We start from the raw sequence: 22,917 nt of genomic DNA, 5'->3' as shown, positions 1-22,917 counted from the left end.
TTGAGATCCGGCAATGTGAGACCTCCTACTTTGTTTTTCTTCTTCAGTAGTGCTTTGCTTATCCGAGGTCTCTTTCCTTTCCATGTGTCATTTAGTTTTAAGTGTATCTTTTGTAAACAGCTGGAAGCTGGGTGCTATTTCCACCACCACCACCTCCAACACATCTAAGTCTGTTTTTAAATCTGTTTACCAAGAATGATGGACTTTTTTTGCCCTCCATCTTATGTTTTTATTTTTCTTCATTCTACTTTTCCCCTTTGTTAGTTGACAGTGAGTTGATTCTGACTCAAGGAGACCTCAAGTGTTACAGAGTAGAATTGCTCTATAGGGTTTTCAAGGCTATGACCTTTCAAAAGCAGACTGCCAGGCCTGTCTTCCGAGGTGCTGCTGGGTGGGTTGGAACCACCAGCCTTTGGCTAGTAGTTGAATGCTTAACGTTTGAGCCACTCAGAGACTCCTTTCTCTTTTGGTGGTTTAGAAGTTATGTATCTCAAATTCAGACACTGGTTACCTTATGTTTTCCATCCACGTATTTAAGCTTGAATTAACATCTAGAGTTAATCAATGTCTACAACCCCCTCCTGAACAGGACAGAAAAAACACCAAATGCACTGCCATTGAGTAGAGTCTGACTCATAGCGACCCCTCCTTGGGTTTCCGAGCGGTATCTCTAAAGAAGTAGATTGCCCAGTCTTCCTTCTGAGGAGTGGCTGGTGGGTTTGAACTGCCAGCCTTCTGGTTAGCAGTCAAATGCCTTAGCACTATGTCACCCGAGCTCCCCAACAAGACAAGATGTCCCTTTATTTCCACTTCCTTCCTTTTTGTCCCCTGGAATCATTCTTATGTTAAGGACATCTAGGTGTTCAGTTTACTGATCTCTTGCATTATTTCTAAGAGTTTTCAATTGACTCTTGGGCTTTCCAGGTCTATGTATGAGCTACAATCAGTAACGATTTTGCCTTTTAATTTCCTTTATTTTTACCTCATTTTTTCATTGTTTTGGGTACTAGTCCCCAAAACAACCTTGAATCATTGCTTTGCTTTTTACAACCTTAAATCATAGCTATGCTTTTTCTTGTTGATGACTATAGACGGACATGCTTGTCATGCCTCATTGTGAATCATGGTGCTAATTCAGTGTGTTATCTGTCAAGGAGAGAGCCATTCCTTTCCATTTTACTATGGCATTTTATTTCAGGAGTGAATGCTCCGTTTTATAAAGTGTGCTTTCTCCATCTATCCAGATGACTCTGCATGCTAACTCTTAATGTGCCGAGTCAGTTCTGTGAACAGATTTCTTCATGTCCATCTGCCCAAAGTTCCAGGAATGATCTCTCCCTGGTCATGGTGTACTTTTGTTTCATTAATCTGTTGGATTCAGATTTATAATATCTTTTTTTAGAACATGTTTATTCATTCATTTATTCATCCAATATACACTGTGTGCTGGATACTGGGCCAGGCCCGGAATAACATTACCCAGGGAAGGTACTGGCCTTGGGGAACGGACAGTTCTAGGTGGCACAGTCCATACAGCCACATAGCCTCCCTCCCCACACAGACATTGAAGCTGGCCTCCATTTTAAGATGTGTGGAGGAAGGCACTTCTTTGTCATATCTGTCAGGATTATGCTTCACTTAAAAAATGTTAGTCCAGCTTCTGGAACATTTGAAATAACATAAATTATCTGCTCCTTGATGGCTGGATAGAAGATGTCTATAAAACCATGTAGGCCTGTTTTCCCATGAGGGCTTCTTCTGGGGGAATATTTTAAGGTTTTGGTCCCATAATTATTGGATGTGTTAGGCTTTCTATCACTCTTTAACTTAGTTTAAATAAAATAATAGTTTCTTAGAAATTATTCATTTCCTCCAGAAGTTAAATTCATAAACAGGAAGTTGTAGGCAGTCTTCAGATTCTGCGAAAGTATATTTTCCCTTGATGTGTGTGGTAGTTAAGGTTGTTGTCAACTTGGCTGGGCCTGGTTGAGGGGCTGGGCAGCTGGATGTAGTTATTTCCCATGGTGAGATTGTCAATCAGTTCTATGGTGGAATCTACTGGAGCAGCTGAGTAGCTGCTTTAGAGATGTGGTCTGCTTCCAGTATATAAGCAGCAGCTTTGAGGATCATCTCCAGCTTTTTGGCACTCTTGAACCCTGCATGTAGCCAAGTCATTGTTCAGCGGCCTGCCATTCCCTGCCGATCTTGGGACTTCTTCTGGGCTTGAATTGGTGGCCTGCTGTGTTGTTTGGTAGCACTGGGACTGTGCCTTTTTGCTCGTCAACCTTGGCTTTGTAGCCTCAGCAGCCAGCAGCTGTTTGAGTGAAGAAAAGCCTCCAGCTTCAGTGGGCCGGGAGCAGGAGGCAGAGCTGAAGCCCGAGGTTGAGGGGCTTTCACCCAACCCCTAGAGCCTGGCACTTTGAACTCGGACTTAAAGCCTCCAAACTGTAAGAGAGTAAACTTTTGTTTGTTAGAGCCATCCCATTTGTGGTATGTTCCTGTCAGAGTGTCACTAGGTAACCAGACAATGTGGTTATAGTCTACTTCCCACTCACATCATGAGGTGTTTTTATTTTCCTTCTCTTTATTATTTTTAGTTAAACTTACAAGGTGAATGTCTTTTTTTTTTTTTTTTTAAGAACAAGCTATTGATTTCTTATCTTAAGTCTATGATTTTTCTGCCTTCTAATGCATGAATATGCTCATTTTCCTTTCATTAACTTTTTTCAAGTGTGTTGAGCTGAATGTACAATGATAACTGATTATGATAATAAATTTATTTCCACTCTTTCATGTTGATATTAAAAATATCTTAGACTAGGACTTTTCCGAGTATACTTCAGGCCCACATCCCTTTACAACATGGGGTGGTCTTCTTATCTTTCTATTCTCTAACTGCAGATTTTAATTCTATTGTAACCAGGCTGTGGTTCACCTTTGTTATTTGTTTCTGATTTTATCTCACAGTAGTTAGAGAATATCCAGAATCAACTCAATGACAACTATCAACAGCACCCTATTAAAAGTCTACATTTCAAAATTGATTTGATGAATGTCTCTCTCTCTCTTCTGTTATCTTTCCCTGGGCCCCCAGAATCTAGCCAGTCATTTATTTCAGGTAGTGGCCTGATATTGTCTTCACTGGCTTGATTTTCCCCTTCATCCTTCATTTCCTCTCCCCACAAAAAAGCACTTACTTAAATCTATTTAATATATATCTTTATCGATGTCTGTATCTTTGGAAGAAATATAGTGCTGCTATGTACAGGCTCCAGGAGCTCTGGTAGCCTAGTACCTCAGGCACTTGACTGCTGACCAGAAGGCTGGTGGTTCAAACTCACCAGCCACTGCTCAGAAGGAAGGCTGGGTAATCTACTTCCGTAGTGATACCACCTCGGAAACCCAAGGAGTGATCGCTATGAGTCGGATCTGACTTGATGGCAGTGAGTTCAATTGGGTTTGGTTTTGGTTTACCATCTATTGAAAAGAGAGAAAAGAATGTTTATAAAATATGTATGGAGAATAAAGAATAACACAACCAACCACCATGCATCCACCATTGAGCATAAGCAATAGTACATTACCAGAAACTCTGAAGCTTCCATGTACTGTTTCCTGTTGCTCATGTTGTGATGGCTCTGATTCCACTCTTAAGTTTCTTCTGCTGCCTTGTGTTAGCTCGTGGTGCCTCAACTCCTTTGTGGCTTTTTTAAGGGTGAGGACATATTCTTTAGAGTGTTATCTGTGGAAATTCTCTGAGTCATAGTTTAAAGGTGGATTCCTCTAGGGAGAATCTATGTTTGATTTTGCCAAGTAACTGGGAGTATGACTGTATTAGTTTTCTAATACAGTAAATCTTTGTTGTTGTTGTTATGTGCTGTCGAGTCGGACCTGACTCATAGCGACCCCTCCTTGGGTTTCTGAGGCAGTATCACTATGGAAGTAGATTGCCCCTCTTCCTTTTGAGGAGCGGCTGGTGGGTTTGAACCACCAGCCTTCTGGTTATCAGTCAAGTGCCTTAGGCACTACGCTACTGTATTTCCTAATATGGTAAATCTTTATGGAAATAGATTGCCCCATCTTCCTTCCATGGAGGGGCTGGTGCGGTTGAACTGCCAACCTTCTGATTAGCAGTCAAATGCCTTAGGCACTGTGCCACCAGATGTCCTTGTATTGGTTTCCTGGGACTGCTATAATAAAGTACCACAGATTGAGTGGCTTATAATAACAGGGATTTATTTTTCTCACAATTCTGAAGACTAGAAGTCTAAAATCAAGGTGTTGGCAGGGTCATGCCCTCTCCAAGGGCTCTGTGGGAAGATCCTTCCTTATCCCTTCCTAGGTTGTAGTGGCTCCTGGCAAACCTTGGCTTTCCTTGACTGGTAGATGCATCACTCTGATCTCTGCTTCTGTCTTCTTCTTCTCCTCTTATATAAGGACACCACTCAGATTAGATTAGGATCCACTCTACTCCAGTATGATTTCATATTAATTGATAGCATCTTCAAACACTCTATTTCCAACCAAGGACACATTCACAGGTACCATGGAGTTAGGAATTCAACCTATCTTTCCTGGGGAACACAATTCAATCCATAATCATAACACCAATCAAACCAGGACCACCTTTAATGACATTCTTGGCTTAGGCTTTCTCAACCACCTCTATGGTGTAAATTCAAGTTGTAAACAAACACACAGGAGGATGGGTGTTTCTAGGTTATCCTCACTCTGAGGGTGTGGCCATTTTTTGAAAGGGTGGCTTTTTAGCAAGAGGTCTCCTATTAGGCTCCTCTCCTTGAGAAGGACCTAGGCTTTGCCTTTTGTCTCCTGCCCACATGAACACTTAAGTTTTAGACTCTGAGGATTTTTGATATTTTTGCCAGCTCACTTATGCATTTACAATATTATATTTTTTAATTCATTATTTTTAGTTCTCTTCAGCAAAAAGGTTGGCTAGGATATCTAGCCCTGTATACTGTGGGAAGCCAAACGCTGAGGATGGACATGTTTACATTGTTTTAAGCTGTTTTAACCATGAACAATGCTCTATCTGTATGTTAACATAGATCATCTTTTATGTCCTTAGGTAAAGTTTTATTATTTTTTCCTTAAAGGTCTTACATACATACTCTTCACTAGATTATGCTCTATAAATCTTGGTTTGTATTACATTTTAAAAAATAAGCATAATGAACTTTTTCTGATTTATAAAACTTTCCAACAATAGAGAAGAGTGTAAATAAAATTGGAAAAAAAAAATTAAAAAACCACTGTCACCGGAAATAACAGCTATTACCTTGCATTATTTTTTTTTATTATTGCAGTGAAAATATACATAAAATAAACCCCATCTCAACAATTTCTACTTGTCTAATTCAGTCACATTCATTACATTCTTCAAGTTGTACAACCATTCTCACTAGCCTTTTCCAAATCATTCCTCCACCATTAACATAAACTAAATGCCCCTAAGCAAAATCTCTCCCTTCTCCCCTTCTCCCCACCCCTGGTAACCACTAATAATCTTTGGTTTCTCTATATAAGCAGGATCATACATATAGGTGAGATCATACCATATTCATCCTTTTGCAACTGACTTATTTTGCTCAGCATGATGTTTTCTAGGTTCATCCATGTCATGGCACACATCAGGACTTCATTTCTCTTTGTTGTTGTTGTTGTTATGTGCTGTCGAGTCGCCCCCGACTCATAGCAACCCCTCCTTGGGTTTCCGAGGCAGTATCACTACGGAAGTAGGATTGCCCAACCTTCCTTCCGAGGAGTGGCTGGTGGGTTTGAACCGCCAGCCTGGTTAGCAGTCAAGTAGTGGTAGCCACTACGCTACCAGAGCTCCCTTTATTGCTAAGTAATATTCCATTGTGTGTATCTTCCACATTTTTTTATTCATTCATCTGTTGATGGATCTTTACGTTGTTTGCACCCTTTAGTTATTATAAATAGTGCTACTTTTTGATATATGTCCTTATAGACATTCTTCTCATACATGCACATATTTTTTTGCACAAAGAGAAGGAGTGGGGCTGGTTTGCATTTTAGATACTCACTCTGCAAGCAAAATTGCAGGATAGAAGAAGGCCAACAAAAACACCTTGGAGGCACATAAGGATTAAGAGGGAGGGCAGAGAAGGACACCAGAGTTAGGTGAAGAGAGAGACCAGCGTGATTATCAGCTTGGGGCTTGGAGAAGGGTTTACTCACCACAGAGCAGATTCATAGCCACATTTATCCTCAGGGGCTGCAAGGCCTAATATAGTGCACACGGAGGATGTGGCCTGAGAAAGTGCCAGGTCATCTAGGGTCTGCAGGAAGGCCTTCCTGTTGCCTCTCTTATGCCTTCCTTCCTTCCCTCTGCAGGCTAACTCTGGCAGCCCCCTCGTCTGCCAAGTGAACAAGACCTGGATCCAGGCGGGATTGGTGAGCTGGGGCTTCAGCTGTGGCCAGTCCCGGTTCCCGAGCATCTATACCAGCACCTCTCACTTCACTCTCTGGATCAAGAGTCAGGTCTCTGATGTGAATTTCTTCAGTCGGGCTGGCCCTGCCTTCCTGAGCCCAGTCTTCCATACTGGCTACATTCTGCTGGTCTCTTTGGGGTCCCTGTGGCTCCTTTGAGCAGTGGTTCCTGAGTGGTCACTCATGGAGGCTGCTGTTCCCTCCCCTCTGTTCAGTCTTCAGGTGAAATGGAGACAGGATGGGCACTGGAGATCAGGGTCGGTGTCCTTGGGGGAGGATCCCAGAGTCACTGTTTTCCCTGTTGTTCAATGAAGATGCTCTTGAACTCCAAGCTACTGAAGTCATCTTTCTTGTCAACTTTGGCTGAACCCATAGAGTCTCTCAAATACAACCCCCTTCCAACCCCTCACCAGCTTGAAGCCTGCCAGTCCTCTCAAAATGAGCCTTCCCGGATAGGGACACCTGAATTACAACCCTGTGTCTGACTGGTACTTATTGTGTGACCTTGGGAGATCATTCTTCTCTTGGGTGACAATTTTTCTTCTGTAAAGAGGAGGTAGGACTCTGTAGCCCCCTGTGTCTATGTAGTCATCCAAGCATGCCAGCAATCCCCAAGGTTCCCCTGGCCCTCCCATGGGTTTCTGACACACACTTTTCCTCAGGCCCTCCTGCGAGGGTTGGCCTTATCCCAAGGTGAAGGTCAAATCACAGACCTGCCCTATGGACTGTGCTCTGGATCAGAGCCCCTGGCCATCTCCCAACCCCTCATACCCCTCTGCAAGGTCTTCAGAACATGACCAGTTCTTCACTCCTTTCCCAGTCCCACATCCTGACAAGGGTGGGCGATATGGGGGGCAGGGCCTGCTTGGATGAATTGTGTGTGATGACCTTACCCTGAGTTCCAGAGCTGGCTTGGTGACCACCAGGTCAGATGCCAGAGAGAGAGGATAAGCTGGCCCTGCCTCCTGCATGCATGTACTGTGGCAGCTGCGCACACCTGTCCACTTCAGGTTTTGAGCTACTAGCCACCCATACCCCTAAGGTGCTAGAAAAACCATGGGTGCAATTCACTGCCTTCTCAGAGATTGGGGCACTGTATGGCCCAATTTCCCAAGATCATCAAAAACCAAACCAACCAAAAAAAGCCAAACCCATAGCCATCGAGTCAATTCCAGTTCATAGCAATACTATAGGATAGAGTAGAACTGCCCCATAGAGTTTCCAAGGCTGTAAATCTTTATGGAAGCAGACTTTATGGAAGATGACTTTCTCCCACAGAGCAACTGGTACGTCTGCACAAATGACCTTTTGGGTAGTCAGTAAATGCCTTAACTACTGAGGCACCAGAGTTCCCCAAACCAAACTAGTTGCTGTCAATCCCAGATAGTGCAGAATAGAACTCTGATCCATGGGATTTTTAAGGCAGTGACCTTTTGGAAGCAGATTGCCAGGTCTTCCAAGGTGCCTCTGGGTGGGTTCACACTGCCAGCCTTTTGGTTGATAGTTGAGCCCTTAATGGTTTGCACCACCCAAGGACTGCTTCCCTCATCCCAAGATGCTGTACAGGTGATTAGGACTCATAGTGACCCTATAGGACAGAGTAGGACCACCCCTAAGGGCTTCCAAGGCTGTGATCTTCATGGAAGCAGACTGCCACATCTTTCTTCTGTAGAGTGGCTGATGGGTTTGAACTGCCAACTTTCTGGTTAGCAGCTTAATGCTTAACCACTGCAACCCAACCCAAGTGCTTCTTCCCTGCCAAGACCATGCCTTTGCAAAAGTTACAGTGTCCTAGGATGATTCAATTTTCATCTTTTGTTAGGCTGGAATTTCCCAACATCTTTGGACCAAAGGTTCTTGCAGGAATTCCCCACACTACTTAAAAAATGTATTAGCCAGCTGTGTCACTGAACCATTCAAATGTCCCCAAAATTCCAACCTTTAAGTGAGCTCCTGCTCCCAGATCCACACAATGGTTAACTTCATGATTTCTCTGTGGATGGAAACTTCACCTTGTGCCATCTTTCCTAAGCAGGTGGATCTGTGAAGGGGTGGGGATGGTGAGTTGATTAAAATTATGCAATTTTTAAAAATCATTATTTAAAATATTTTCATCTGCTTACTTTCAGTGCCCTGGGTCAAACCCTGCTGTAGTTACCAGGCTAGAGGGATGGTGGGGCCACTTCTAGATCCTGGATGCCACAGGAGGGGCGGCAGCACCAACCCAGCCAGGGCAGTGGGCTGCTGGTGATGGAGGGAGTATAAAACTGGCTGAGGTTTGGTTTAGCGACTCCAGGGAAATGCTTGACCAAGAGGAATGAAGAAGATAGGGCCAAGGAAGGCAGACCTATGGCCGAAAACAGGGCAGCCAGCAGTGTGCCGTGAAGGCCAGACAGATGTCAGTCTGGGAGGTGTAAGGGAGGCGCGGTTCGACAACAAGAGGGCTTCCAGGGGAAGCCACTAGGGGGCGAACTCGCAGACTGGACACCAGGCGCTCAGTCGCTGGCGACCACTAGGGGGCGCCGTTGGGAGGCCAGGCACCAAGAGCGCCGTCTCGAGGGAACACTGCGGCGCAGTCACTGCTAACCCCGGATGGAGCCCTGGGGCTGGACATGGGCCCGCGGGCAGGGTTCCCAGTGCCTCTGGCCATCTATCTCCTCCTTTGTTCGTGCTCTTTTCCTGCTGCTGCTGCTGCTGAGGCTCGCAGGTGAGTCCAGCCCCCTGCCCCTTCCCCTCAGGCCCTCAACCTGTCCGTGTCTGACTCAATCGCTCTACCTCCTTCCACAGGTTGCTTGGGTGCAAGTGAAACCTGGGAGGCACTGTCCACGGTGGCTCTGGCCGATGTCCCCGGCAACCCCAGACTTCGTCTTCCTCGACAGGACTTGACCACCCAGTCTCCGGGCACAACCCAGGTTCCAGTCACAGCCAGTCAGATGGCGGCCTCAACCAGACAGCCGCCCCCTCATAGTAACCACACATCAGACTTACTTCCCTGTGAGTACAGTGGACTGGGGGAGGGGGGTGAGCACTGGAGCCTTAAGAACATTTGATCCCTGGGACAGAAGCTGGCCAGGGAGGAAGGGGTGGAGATGAAGAAGATAGAAGAAACTTTCTTCTCCAAGGGTTTATGGAGCACGTATTGTGGGCCAGTCCCTGTTTCTGCTTTAAAAGACAGACCTGGGGTCCTCTCATTGGGTGAGGTAGGAGGCAAGGGAAATTGGAGCTCAAAGTGATGTGGAAGGACCCAAGTGGCTGAGTGTTGCCACCTCCTGAGCTGGCTGAGCACAGCCTCCTTTGTGAGGCTAAACCCTGGCCAACCCAGGCCCTGCCTAAGCTGCTAATCCAGCTCCCAGAAGGACATTGGTGGTCCCCAGCATCTTTCTCAGAGCTGTGTTATGTGAGCCTTCCTGTGGGAGTCTCCTGAACTTGAGCAGTGGCTTTCAAACTTGTTTAACTAAGACCTGCAGAAAGAAATACATCTTATCCTGGGACTCAGGACACACGATTTATTACATGTGCCTTCTAGTGGAGGATTTGACTGCTAACCAGAAGACTGGTGGTTCCAACCCACCAGCCACTCCTTAGAAGGAAGATCGAGCAATCTACTTCTGTAGAGATACTGCCTCAGAAACCCAAGGAGGAGTTGCTATGAGTCAGAACCAACTTGATAGCAGTGAATCTTCTTTTTTTTTTTTTTTAGTGGATTCTGACTCATGGCCACCCCAAGTAGAGTAGAACTGCTCAACAGGGATTTCAAGGCTGTTAACTTTCAGAAGCAAATCACCAGGCCTGTCTTCCGAGGCACCTCTGGATGGGTTTGAACCATCGACCTTTTGGCGTGTATTTGAGTGCACATAATTTACCACCACAGATAGTCTCACAAACAGAGACAATCAACCAACTTGACCTTATAGACATCTACAGAGCACTTCACCCAACAACAGCACAATATACATTCTTTTTTAGGGCTCATGGAACATTCTCCAGAATAGACAATATGTCAGGCCACAAAGCAAGGCTCAATAAATTTTAAAACATTGAAATATTGCAAAACATCTTCTCAGATCACAATGCTGTAAAATTAGAAATCAACACTAGGAAGACCAATGGGAAAAGAGCAAAGGCATGGAAATGGAATAACAGCCTCCTTGAAAATGACTGGGTAATAGAAAAAATGAAATTAAAAAATTTCTTGAATCAAATGAGAACGGAAACACAACATACCAAAATCTTTGGGACACAGCAAAAGCACTGGTCAGAGGGTAATTTATAGCAATAGATGCAAACATCAAAAAAGAAGAAAGAGCCAAAATCAACACCTAAATTGAACATCTCCAACAATCAGAAAAAGAGGAGCAAAAATAGTGTACAGTCACAGAAGAAAAGAAATAATAAAGATTCGAGCAGAAATAAATGAAACAAATAAACGATAGAAAAAAATCAACAAGACTTGAAGTTGATTCTTTGTGGAAATGTAAACACATTTTAAATTAGCCACAGACACTTATAAAAAAAAACAAAAAAAATTTGCTTTAGTGAATCATTAATTTTGATAATTAAAGGACCCTAATTAGAATTCCCAATTATTCTTCTTTTCCAAGTATATTTGATAGGGTTTCATCATAACACATATTTATAACAAGTGATATTTTTATCCTTATTTTCTCCACCCTCTCCCCAAGTCAGTTTTGGTTTGTCATCTCTTTCCAGACAACCTCTCCCCATAAATGTCAAGTAAAATGGGACCATTAATGGCTACTTCATAAATTAATCCAATGAGAATAATCCTCTAGTCTCTGTGTGTTTTGAATCTGTAGGAATGAGATTTGATTTGAAGCACAACTAGATCCATGTAAAATGAACTATTATAATAGTAATTAATTTTACTTACTTTAGTTACCAGGTCTGAGTTTCCCCAAGGTCTGATATAAGTATCCAAATAACATTCCACATAATTTTAAAACTCTCGAAATAGCTTAGGAGAAAGATCTAATGGATCTGCTCCCGTAAAGATCACTGCCTCAGAGGCCTGATGGGGCAGTTCTGCTCTGTCATGTGGGGTGGGTATGAGTTGGAAATCAACTCTACAGCACCTAATAACAGGACTAGTAAATGCCTATCAGTAACACTAACAATACCACATAGCATTGTTATTGTCTTTTTGCTGGCCTGTCTCCCTTACTAGCTGTGGAGCCCCAATAGAGTAGGGATGGTGTGTTATCTATCCTTTTTCTCTAGATTTCCAGAATCATTGGCATAAAAAAAAATGCTCAGTATGTGACTGTTGAATGCAGGATTGGATATATACTTCTTCTCTCTTTTTTTTTTTTTTTTTTTGTGTGTGTGTGTGTGGTGAAAATATGCACATCAAAGCCTGTGCCAAAATGCAGGATTGGATATATACTTCTTCTCTCTTTTTTTTTTTTTTTGTGTGTGTGTGTGGTGAAAATATGCACATCAAAGCCTGTGCCAACACAAGCTCCTTTACGATTCAATGATATCAATTACATTTTTCCTGTTGTGCCACCTTTATAGGTATCCTTCCCTACACTATTCTACCACCATTAACATAAACGCAGTGGCCTCTGTGATAGTTGGAGCTGTGTGTCAACTTGGCTGGACCACAATTCTGTGTGGTTTAAGCAATTGTGATGTGGGTTGTTCCAATGATGGGATCAGATGTATATGTTTTGAGCAGCCAATCTGTTGAAAGGGAGTTTCCCTAGGGGTGTGGCCTGCTTCCAGTATATTTATGGACATCCTGGGAAGAGACACTTCTTCTGTGGATCAGGATTCTGTTGTGCTGCCTACAACTGTCCATGAGTGAACAATCCACCATTTGGCCTGGAGATCTTGGATTCATCATTTGTTGGCGTCAACAGCCAAGACACTGCCTGCCAACCTTGAGCTCCTCAGCCCCTGCAGCTGCAAGAGTTGGGAAAAGCCTCCAGCTTGATGTTTGATCCAAGAACTTCGGACTTGCCAGCTTCTATTAGTGTTTGAGCCATTTTCCTAAGATAAATTTCTCTCTCTCTCTCTCTCTCTCTCTATGTATATATAAGCTTTACTGGTTTTGTTTCTCTATAGAACCCAGTCTAACACAGCCTCCAAACAAAAACTCCCTTTCCCCCTCCCTCCCACCTGTTGTAACCACTAATAATTATTGGTTTCTGTATATTTGCTTACTTCATATAAGTGAGATCCTACAGTAAAAACAAAACAAAACAAAACAAAAAACCTAGAAGTTGATTCTTTGAAAAGATTAATGAAATTGACAAACTACTGGCAAACTTAACAAAGGAAAAGAAGGAGAAGACACAAATAACATGAATAAGAAATGAAATGGATGATGTCACAACAGAACCAACAAATGATAATTTTTTAAAAAAGAATAATATCAGGATACTATGAAGAACTGTACTCCAACAAATTTGAAAACCTAGAAGAAATGGACAGATTTCTAAAAACACACTTATTTACCTAAACTAACACAAACTGAGGTAGAAAATTTGAACAGACTCATAGCATAAGAAGAAATTAAACAGGTCATTTAAAAAAATTACCAACAAAAAGTCCTGGTCCAGATGGTTTCACTGGAGAATTCTACCAATCATTCAGAAAAGAGTTGACACCAATCCTATTCAAACTATTCCAGAGCATAGAAAAGGATGGAATCCTCCCAAATTCATTTCATGAAGCAAGCATAACTCTGATACCAAAACCAGGCAGACACCATTAGAAAGGAAAACTACAGACTAATATCCCTCACGAATATAGATGCAAAAATCTTCCATAAAATCCTAGCCAATAGACTCTAACAACATATCCAAAAAATAATACATCATGATCAAGTGTGATTCCTTCACATATGCAAGGATGGTTCAACATTAGAAAGACAATCAACATCATCCATCACATAAGTAAAATAAAGGAAAAGAATCACATGATCATATCAATCAATGCAGAAAAGGCATTTGATAAAATCCAGCACCCATTCCTGATAAAAACTCTCAGAAAAATAGGAATAGAAGGAACATTCCTCAACAAAATAAAGGGCATATGTGCAAAACCAACAGCCAACATTATTCTCAATGGGGAGAGACTGAAACCGTTCCCTTTGTGAACAGGAACCAGACAAGGATGCCCTCTATCACCACTTCTATTCAGCATTGAAAGTCCTAGCCAGGGCAATAAGGCAAGAAAGAAAAATAAAAGGCATCCAAATAGGTAAGTGTGGTAGTTCAGTTTGTATGTCAACTTGGCTGGGCCTGGTTGAGTAGCTGGGCAGCTGGTGGTAGTTATTCCCCATGATGAGACTGGTAATCAACTCCATGGTGGGATCTACCACAAGCAGCTGAGTAGCTGCTTTGGGTATGTGGTCTGCTTCCTGTATATAAGAAGCAGCTTTGGGAATGGTCTCTAGCTTATGGCACACTTGGACCCTGCATGTAGCCGTGCCATTGTTCAGCAGGCTGCTATGCTCTGTCGACCTTGGGACTCACAATGGACTTAAATTAATGGCCTGCCATGTGGTTTGGTAGCATCAAGACTGTGCCTTTTTATTTGTCAATATTGGGTTTGTCAACCTCAGCAGCCAGCAGCTGTCGGAGTGAAGAAACACCTCTAGCTCCAGTGAGCCGGGAGCAGGAGGCAGAGCTGGACCCCAAGATTGAGGGACTTTCACTCAGCCCCTAGAGCCTGGCACTTTGAACTTGGACTTAAAGCCTCCAACCTGTAAAAGAATAAACTCCTGTTTGTTAAGGCCATCCCATTTGTGGTATATTCTTGTCAGAGTGGCACTAGGTAACCAGAATAGTAAGGAAGAAGTAAGCCTATCCCTACTTGCAGATGATATGATACTATATATAGAAAACCCAAGAGATTCAGCAAGAAATCTACTGAAACTTATTGCAAGATTTATCATAGTGGCAGGATACAAGATCAATATACAAAAATCAGTGGAATTCCTCCACACCAGCAGAGAGGTCTCTGAAAAGGCAATAAAGAAATCAATACCATTTATAATAGCTACCAAAAAGACAAGATATTTGGGAATAACTCTTACCAGGAACACAAAAGACCTATACAAAGAAAACTATAAAACACTGCTTCAAAGAGGACATCAAGCTCAATTGGCATAACATATTACACAAAACATTGTTCCACCTCCTACTTTGGTGAGTAGCGACTGAGATCTTAAAAGCTTGCAAGCTGCCATCTAGATGCAACAATGGATCTCTTCTTATCCAAAGCCAAGAAGAATGAAGAAAACCAAAAATTCATGGAAACAATTAGTCCTAGCGACTGGTACACCATCTGATCTGCAGCCTATACAACTATGAGATCAGAAGAAATAGATGATGCTCAGCTACTACTGTCAACCACTTAGAAGAGGATCTTTGTAGGAGATCCTGGATAGACAGGAGGAACAATGTGTAACAAAACTCAAAATCATTAAAAAAAAAAAAAGCAGGGAACAGGTTTGCTGGCCCGATGGAGCCTGGTGGAACCACTGAGACCATGGCCCCTAGCTGCTCTTCAGGTCTGGAGTTGAATGCACACCTGTGGCTTCCAGTCAAACAATAGACAGGCATATGAGTTGAACATTTACCTGAGGTAGATACACTCCTTGGAGAGAACAAGCATGAGAGAAAGAAGGGCTGCTCAGGCACAGGGAGACAGCTCAGGGGATAGGAGTGCATGGAGGGATGGACACAGGGAAGAGGTAGCTATCAGGAGGAAGTGTGGGGGGGGAGCTGTTGCATTGTGGTAAACTGTGGTCAATGTCATGAGACAAAGTGTATATGAACTGCTGTATGGAAAGTGAATTTGCTCTGTAAATTTTCACCCAAATCACAATAAAAAATAATAATAATAAAAAAAAAACACTGCTTCAAGAAACTATAAGAGATCTACAGAAATGGAAGAATGCACCATGCTCATGGATAGGAAGATTGAACATTGTGAAAATGTCAGTACTACCCAAAGCAATCTACACATTCAATGCAATCCCAATCCAGATTTCATCACCATTCTTTAAAGACATGGAAAAACCAATCACTAATTTTATATGGAAATGAAAGAGACTTCAGATAAGCAAAGCACTACTGAAGAAGAAGAACAAAGTAGGAGGTCTCACACTCCCTGATCTCAAAACCTATTATACAGCCACAGTAGTCAAAACAGCCTGGTATTGGTACAATGACAGACACACAGACCAGTGGAACAGAATTGAAAACCCAAAAATAGATCCATCCACCTAAGGTCAGATGATCTTTGACAAAGGGCCAAAATCCATGAAATGGGGAAGAGATAGTCTTTTCCACAAATGCTCCTGGGAAAACTGGAAATCCATTTGCAGAAAAATTAAACAAGATTCATACCTCACACCATACATAAAAACTATGTATCATTGCAGCACTATTTACAATACCAAAGGAATGGAAACAATCTAAGTGCCTATCAGCAGAGGAATGGATAACCAAACTAGTATATACACACAATGGAATACTATGCAACCCTAAAGAATAATGCAGAATCTGCAAAACATCACATAATGTAGATGAACTTGGAGGACATTATGCTGAATGAAGTAAGTCAATCAAAGAAAGACAGATATTGTATGACTCCCCTGTTGTAAAAAGTCAAGGAAAGGTTTATACATGGAAGGAAACTTTCTTTTTTTGGTTAGCAGGGACAGGAAGGGAGGGAAAATTCCCAGCTAGGTTTAGAAAAAAACAAAGACATTATATATATATATAAATCAAAGATTATTAGTTGTTACCAGGTATGGGGGGGAGGGGTAGTTTTTGTTTGTGGGGCATTGAGTTTATGCTATTGGTGGTGGAATATTTTGGAAAAGGTTAGCCATAATGGTGGCACAACATGAAAAATGTCATCAGTGTCCCTGAGCTGTAAACAGGGAAGTTGTTATGGTGAATGTCTTCTTGTGTATGTTTTCACTACAATAAAAGTTTAGAAAAGAAAAAAAGAAAAGAAAGTTTCAGAAACAGGGCTTACACTCTGTGCTGTGCCTGCTGATACCCACCCCCCCAACCTTTGGTATCCTTCACAAAAGATGGTCATGTTGATTTCACAGCCCTCTAACCTGTTTGGAAAACACTTAGGAGTGGGACTGCTGAGATTCTGAGTTTGAATATCTTCAATTTTAAAACTGTTTTCCAAGGTAGCTGTACCAGTCAACATCCCAACAGCATTCTGGTGAATGTTCTGGGGCGACAATCCTCACCAACATGCAATATCACAGACTTTTAGTTTTTTCTGGTCAGGTGGTATGCGGTGGAACCTCAATGTGATTTGAGTCTGCACTTCCCTGAGGACTGATGGGGCTAAGCGACTTCTATATTCTTTTGCTACTGGAGTTTCTTCCTTGCAACTTGCCTGCACATTTTTTTGTTGACTCATTGACCTTTCTCTCATTGAACCACAGAAAGGGCTTTTTAGAAAAAGGAGAGGGGTCTACCTTGGTGGAAGTAGGAGGCACCTGACCACTGAGAAAGGAGAGGAAGGTGAGGGTGGAATCATGTAGAAGCATGGAGGAATTTGTGGAGGGAGCTGAGGAAGTGCTTGGCCAAGATTGAAGTACCAGTGGTGCACTGGGCTGGTCAGTTGAAGATGCTCTGGGGCTGAGGTTTGGCAATAGGAAGAAAGATACCTGGGCAGGGCTGGGAGCCTGCTGAGGCTGGACATGCCAGTCTGCACATAGGCAGCATCATTCCCTAGGGAAGAGGGAAAAAGAAGGGGGATTGGATGGGTGTGGCTGGAGAGGTGGGAGGTCAGGGCTGAAGGGAGGGGATAGGGGATGCCATGGAATGTGGCTGGAAGATCCCATCTCTCACCAAACTCTTGCTTCCTCCTCAGCCTGCGGCTTCTCCTTTGAGCAGGACCCCACCCTCAGGGACCCACTGGCCATGAGTCGGCGATGGCCATGGATGGTCAGCGTGCGGGCCAATGGCACTCACATCTGTGCGGGCACCCTCATTGCCTCCCAGTGGGTACTGGTCGTGGCCCACTGCCTAGTCCAGTGAGTTGGGGCCCAGGTGGGTGGCGGGGGTTGGGACAGACAGAAAAGTGTTTTATCGGACTCAGCTGACCCAGCAGCAGCAGCTGTGGCCACTCTATGGAGTGCCACAGTCCAGCCTACCCTTACCCAGCTCCAAGCCAGCTCAGGTCCTGTTGAGCATACACACCCTATACTCCCTTGCCCTGCCCCTCAGTCGTGCACCCTCATTCCACAGATAGGAAATGGAGGTTTAGAAGCCATTTGTCCAAGCCTCCTTCCTGCTCTCCAAAGGAAGAGGCCATACTTTTTTCATGCCATAGCCTTTGCTCCCTCTTGCTCATTCATTCATTCAACTAACAGTCTTTGGCAACCCTTTGAGCTAGGCCCTGGACTGGGCACTGGGAGCATTCCTCTCAGGTTGGTGGGGCAGACAGACAAAAAGACAGAAGCTCAGAACAATCTAGTTGGTGTGGGTATAAAGGAATGGATGTGCCAATGTTCTGTGCCAGGGAAGTAGCTTGGGGTCAGCATAGGTGCTGGCTGTAAGGGCTGACAAGTGGAGAGGCATGTCAGGCCTAAGGGCCAGCATAGAGACTCAGAGGGGCATGTTGGGAAAGGGGCTGGAGAGCAGGGCCATGGCCGTTTTAATAAGGCCTCTATCACCTTCCAGGGGCACCATGGAGTTCTGGAAAGGGTCTAGGGTTTGAATCAGAGAAAGCTGAGTCTACATACCAGTGTCACTACTTCCTGGTTGTGTAGCCTTGAGCAGGTCACCTGGCTTCTCAGAGCCTTGGTTTCCTCCTCCATAATATGAAGGGTTGTTGTGAAGTGTGGACCACACAGTGTGTGTGCAGGGCCCTGTTCACATCTGTTATGAGGAGGTGGTTTAGGTGGAGGGTGATCTGCTGGGATTTGCTCAGAGTGTAACGGGTTGGAGGGCATGAATTAGAGGCTGGGGCAGGGTGCCTGGAGCTGAGTGCAGACTCCCCTTGTGGTTTCCCTAGGCGTAACGTTACCTATTCTGTGCTTGTGGGGAGCCCAGTATTGGATGAGCCAGGGCAGCATGCACGCAATGTCCCGGTGGGCCAGGTCATCGTGAACAGAAGGTTCCGGTCCCGACGATACTGGTCATGGGTTGGCCGGGCCCATGATGTCGGCCTCCTCAGACTCCAGTCGACACTCAAGTACAGCAAGTATGTCTGGCCCATCTGCCTGCCTGGCTTGGATTTTGAGGTGGAAGACAATTCCCTTTGCACTGTGACAGGCTGGGGACTCCCCAGGACTAATGGTGAGTCGGAAGCCTCCTAGGGGGTGGTGAAGGAGAAGTCTGGTGTGTAGACTGGAGTGTTACCATGGACATTCTTTGTCATGGAGCCTACTGCCCCTTGGGTCTCCTTGTTGGGCTTTCATTTCCAAGTCTTCCTTTTCCTTAAGGGTCTCAACAGTGACCCACTCATGGCCAAGTGGGCCTCATGTCCTCAGGCCATGGCATGTAAAGAGAACTTCTCTGAAGGCAGAAGGTCACAGAGTAATATCCTCCAGTCTAGATATAACCCTGAGATGCCAGGACACACACAACTTGAAACTTGAAACAGAACATCCAGGGTGAAGGGAGCAGGGTTTGAGGTCTATGGAAAGCTCCTCAAAGGACCCCACATTGCTGGCTAGGGACTGTCTCCAACTGAGGATGAAAATCACTCAGAACCCACTCATGGCTTTCCCTTGCCCCCAGTGGTCCTCAATTATTTATCATCTCATTTAGGAGCAAGCCCAAAGAGCAGGCTGTTCTCTTGGGCCCATCCAAGGGTCCTTTTGCCCATGGCCCCCAGGGATGACAACTCCCTTTAGGGAGCCTCCATTCCTTTGCCTCAAGGGAGGTGCATGCCCTTTCTTGTGGCCTCAAGGAGTCAGCTTACTCAAAAGCAACCCACAGGGCTATAGCCCAGGTAGAAGGAGGCGGGGTGACTTTTTGTCCTCACTGCTGTGGCTGATCTAGGGAATGGCTAGGAATGGTTTGAAGTATCCAGTCCCCCAAGAGTTTAGGCCAGGGACAGAGACACATGGATGGAGAGGGGAATGTGCAGTGCCTGGGCTCCATGGAGGGGGCCTGGGAAAATTCAGAGGAAGTGGCCTTTAGGAAGAGCTTGAAGGAAAAGAAGGATTTGGACCCGAGAGAGGTCTGGCGGGCATTTGGAATAGAGAGGACGGCAAATGCAAAGATGCTACGTGAGAATGGAGGGGGTATTAAGAGGAAGCCCGGTGGGTTCAGGGTGTTAGACTCTGCAGGAAGCAGGATTAGATCCAGCAAGATCAGACAGTGGAGCAGCCTGCTCCAGGGTCTCTGTATTGAGGGGCCTATGGTAGTTAAGGTTATTTATCAACTTGGCTGGGCCTCGTTTTGAGTGGCTGGACAGCTGGTTGTTTATTCCCCATGGTGAGATTGACAATCACCTCCATGGTAGAATCTACTGGAGCAGCTGAGTAGCTAGCTGCCTTAGGGATGTGGACAGCTTCCAGTATGTAAGGAGAAGTGTTGAGAGAGGTATTGAGCTTTTGGGCACACTTGGATCCTGTATATAGCCGAGTCATTGTTCAGCAACCTGCCATGTTGTCTGCTGATCTTGGGACCCTTAATGGACTTGAATCAGTGGCCTGCTATGTGGTTTGGTAATATTGTGACTGTACCATTTTACTTGTTGGCCTTGGGTTTGTCAGCCTCAGCAGTCAGCAGCTGCCTGAATGAAGAAAGCCTCCAGCTCCAGTGCACTAGGAGCAAGAGGCAGAGCTGAAGCCCAAGGTCAAGGGGCTTTCACCTAGCCCCTAGAGCTTGGCACTTTGAACTCGGACTTCTAGCCTCTAAAACTGTAAGAGAATAAACTGCTATTTGCTAAAGCCACCCACTTGTGGTATTTTCTGTTAGAACAGCACTAGAGGTAACCAAAACAGGGCCCTTGGGAACAAGTGGTGGGCTATGGCTGAAGAGATCTCCCCGGCCACTATATAGCAAGTCACAGAGGCTGGGGAGTCAAGAAGAGAGGAGAGAGGGTGGAGACATGGCCTATGACAGTGGACAGTGGCCAAATGGCTAAGTCTAAACAAGAGCCCCTGTCCCATAGGTGTATGGCCCCAGTTCCGGTCCATTCAGGAGAAGGAAGTCACCATCCTGAACAGCAAGGAATGTGATCAATACTACCACCGGTTCTCCAAAATCCCCACTATAGTCCAGATCATCAACTCCCAAATGATTTGTGCAGAGGATAACACGAGGGACAGTTTCTGCTATGTGAGCACCTCTCTCCCCCTTCACTCACCTCTAAGGGCACCTGGCCAGGAATGGGAGGAGGGATGCAGAGGAGGCAGGATCTGAGGGCTGTAGGGAGGGCAAGGAGAGGGAGGGAGTGATGGTGAGTGAGGATGAGCAAGGGGGACATGGGAAGATGGGGGCTGAGAGAGGTAGGGGGTGAGGATGGAGACTGGAGGTGAGAGATAAGGAAGGGAGATGGGAGACAGAGGATGAGTGTTAAAGAGATGGAGTTGGAGGCTTCATATAGGAGAGATGAGGAAAACCCTTTGAGGAAGTTCTCCTGGCCTGAGCCTTGAGGCTCATCCTCAAAGAATGACTTTGGAAAAGTCTAGTGTGAGGGTCCCTTGCTTGTCCCTGAGTTAGGTCATGCCACACCTGGTCTCCCTGATCCTGTTTGCCTATCCCTTCCTCCATAGGAGAAGTCCGGTGAGCCCTTGGCCTGCGCTGTGGAGAACACGTGGTACCTGGTGGGAATGGTGAGCTGGGGCCCAGGCTGCAACCATGGTGATGCACCGCCTATCTACCTTCAGGTCTCCAGCTACCAACAGTGGATCTGGGACCGCCTCAACGGGCAGCCCCTGGCCCCACCAGCTCCGTCTAGGGCCCTGCTCCTGGCACTTCCTCTGCCACTCAGCCTCCTGGCCACTCTCTAACACTCTTGTGTGCTGTCACCAGGAGTGCCCTCCTTCACCCAGACCCTTCCTTGTCCTCACAGCCCTGCAAGTCAGGGCAGAGACAAGGTGCTCAATTAAATGCTTCTCTTCTTTGGAGGCCCTTTGCTCTCATGGGAGAAGGGTGAGTCCAAGGCAAGTGGGATGGGGAAGTCCAGCCAGTTTATGCTGAAAAGTGCAGAACCCCCCAGGATCTGCCTCCCTCCAAAGGTTCAGGAGGCTCCCATGGAAGGTGTGAAGGGATGACATTGGGGTCTCATAATGGAGGGCCCAGAATGTACTGCCCAGACTGAAGCTGGGGCTGCCAGGGCAGATCTTGAGGGTGGGGTGAGGGTCATAGGTGAGTGTGTTTTCTATGATACTCTAGTAGGAGTCAGGCTTTTCTTGACTTTGTCCTGCCTCCTGCCCAGTGGCTAGAACTTACCCTGTTATTGCCCCAGAAGTACCACAGAGAATCACAGCTTGACCCTACAGCCATGCCCCCTGCCTGGAGACTTGGACAGGTGACCATTGGGGTCAACCATCATCTTCACCATTAGTAGCCATGCCTGCCCATAAAGGACTAGTGGAGGCTCCAGGTCAGAGGTTGGGGAGGCAGATGCCAGAGTGGATGGAGCCCCAACTTGGACTTCCCCCAGTTTCCACCACTGCTTCTCTGTGTGACTCCCTGGGTTTCTGCTGCCTTGCCACACAGTAGGGCTCTGGCCTGTATGGGTGGAATAAATTTTGCCACAACCCTACATACGCAAAGCTCATAGGTTGGACCCTGATGGCAGTGGTCAGCCAATTCTTCCCACTTGGTGGCAGTGTATTCAGATTCCAGCAGCACTTCCTGCAATTTCTGCCCCTTCCCTGTTCCCAAGACCCTGTGCTCCCCCTCCTGTCAGCCTGGATCCCTCTCCTTGTATAATAATATCTGGATCCAGGTTTGACTCCTCTGTGTTTCTAGCACTGGACTCAGACCATCAAAACAAAACAAAACAAAAAACAAATCAATTGCTGTTGAGTCAATTCCAACTCAAGGTGACCCCATGTGCTACAGAGTAGAACTGCTCCACAGGGTTTTCTTGATTGTAATCTTTATGAAGGAGCTATGGTAGCATAGTGCCTAAGGCATTTGACTGCTCACCAGAAGGCTGGTGGTTCAAACCCACCAGCCACTCCTCAGAAGGAAGGTTGGGCAATCTACTTCCATAAAGATACAACCTTGGAAACCCAAAGAGTCAGAGATCACCAGGCCTTTCTTCCATGGCACAACTGGGTGGATTCAAACCACCTTTAGAGTAGCAGCTGAGGGCCTTTTGAAAGCCATAGGATAGAGCAGAGGCCATTTGACAGCAGCCTTGTCAATCCAGTGCCCAGTAGAGCGCATAGCTTCCTCCCAGTCCTGATGCCCTGCTTGTGGGCATGGGTCAAGATGGCTTCAGCCAATCTCAGCCTCTTGG

The 22,917-nt window shown here is 45.3% G+C and overlaps 2 protein-coding genes across 2 annotated transcripts in view; both read left to right on the top strand.

The window, feature by feature from the left end:
- LOC103206335 (serine protease 46) overlaps positions 1-6,633 on the top strand; it is a 22,190-nt gene extending 15,557 nt beyond the window's left edge. Inside the window, exon 6 of the mRNA XM_007951786.1 lies at positions 6,379-6,633. Coding sequence (XP_007949977.1) covers positions 6,379-6,633 — 255 coding nt within the window. The remainder of the gene's footprint in view (positions 1-6,378) is intronic.
- Positions 6,634-9,066: 2,433 nt separating this feature from the next.
- On the top strand, positions 9,067-21,454 carry PRSS50 (serine protease 50). The gene is made up of 6 exons (XM_007951785.1): positions 9,067-9,181; positions 9,262-9,441; positions 17,356-17,518; positions 18,502-18,785; positions 20,614-20,780; positions 21,218-21,454. The coding sequence occupies exons 1-6, from the start codon at positions 9,067-9,069 to the stop codon at positions 21,452-21,454; spliced, it is 1,146 nt and encodes a 381-aa protein (XP_007949976.1).
- The last annotated feature ends 1,463 nt before the right edge of the window (positions 21,455-22,917 follow it).

Source organism: Orycteropus afer, unplaced genomic scaffold, assembly GCF_000298275.1.
Source record: "Orycteropus afer afer isolate SDZICR_OR568_19922 unplaced genomic scaffold, OryAfe1.0 scaffold00311, whole genome shotgun sequence".
Taxonomy (NCBI): Eukaryota; Metazoa; Chordata; class Mammalia; order Tubulidentata; family Orycteropodidae; genus Orycteropus; species Orycteropus afer.
This window is presented reverse-complemented; position numbering and strand designations above follow the sequence as displayed.

Bases quoted from the DNA above. Each gene is read 5' to 3' on its own strand.
- PRSS50 (XM_007951785.1), top strand. From the start codon at position 9,067: ATGGAGCCCTGGGGCTGGACATGGGCCCGCGGGCAGGGTTCCCAGTGC. The intron at 9,182-9,261 runs GTGAGTCCAGCC...CTCCTTCCACAG, and splicing joins GCTGCTGCTGAGGCTCGCAG to GTTGCTTGGGTGCAAGTGAA. The intron at 9,442-17,355 runs GTAACCACACAT...CTTCCTCCTCAG, and splicing joins CAGACAGCCGCCCCCTCATA to CCTGCGGCTTCTCCTTTGAG.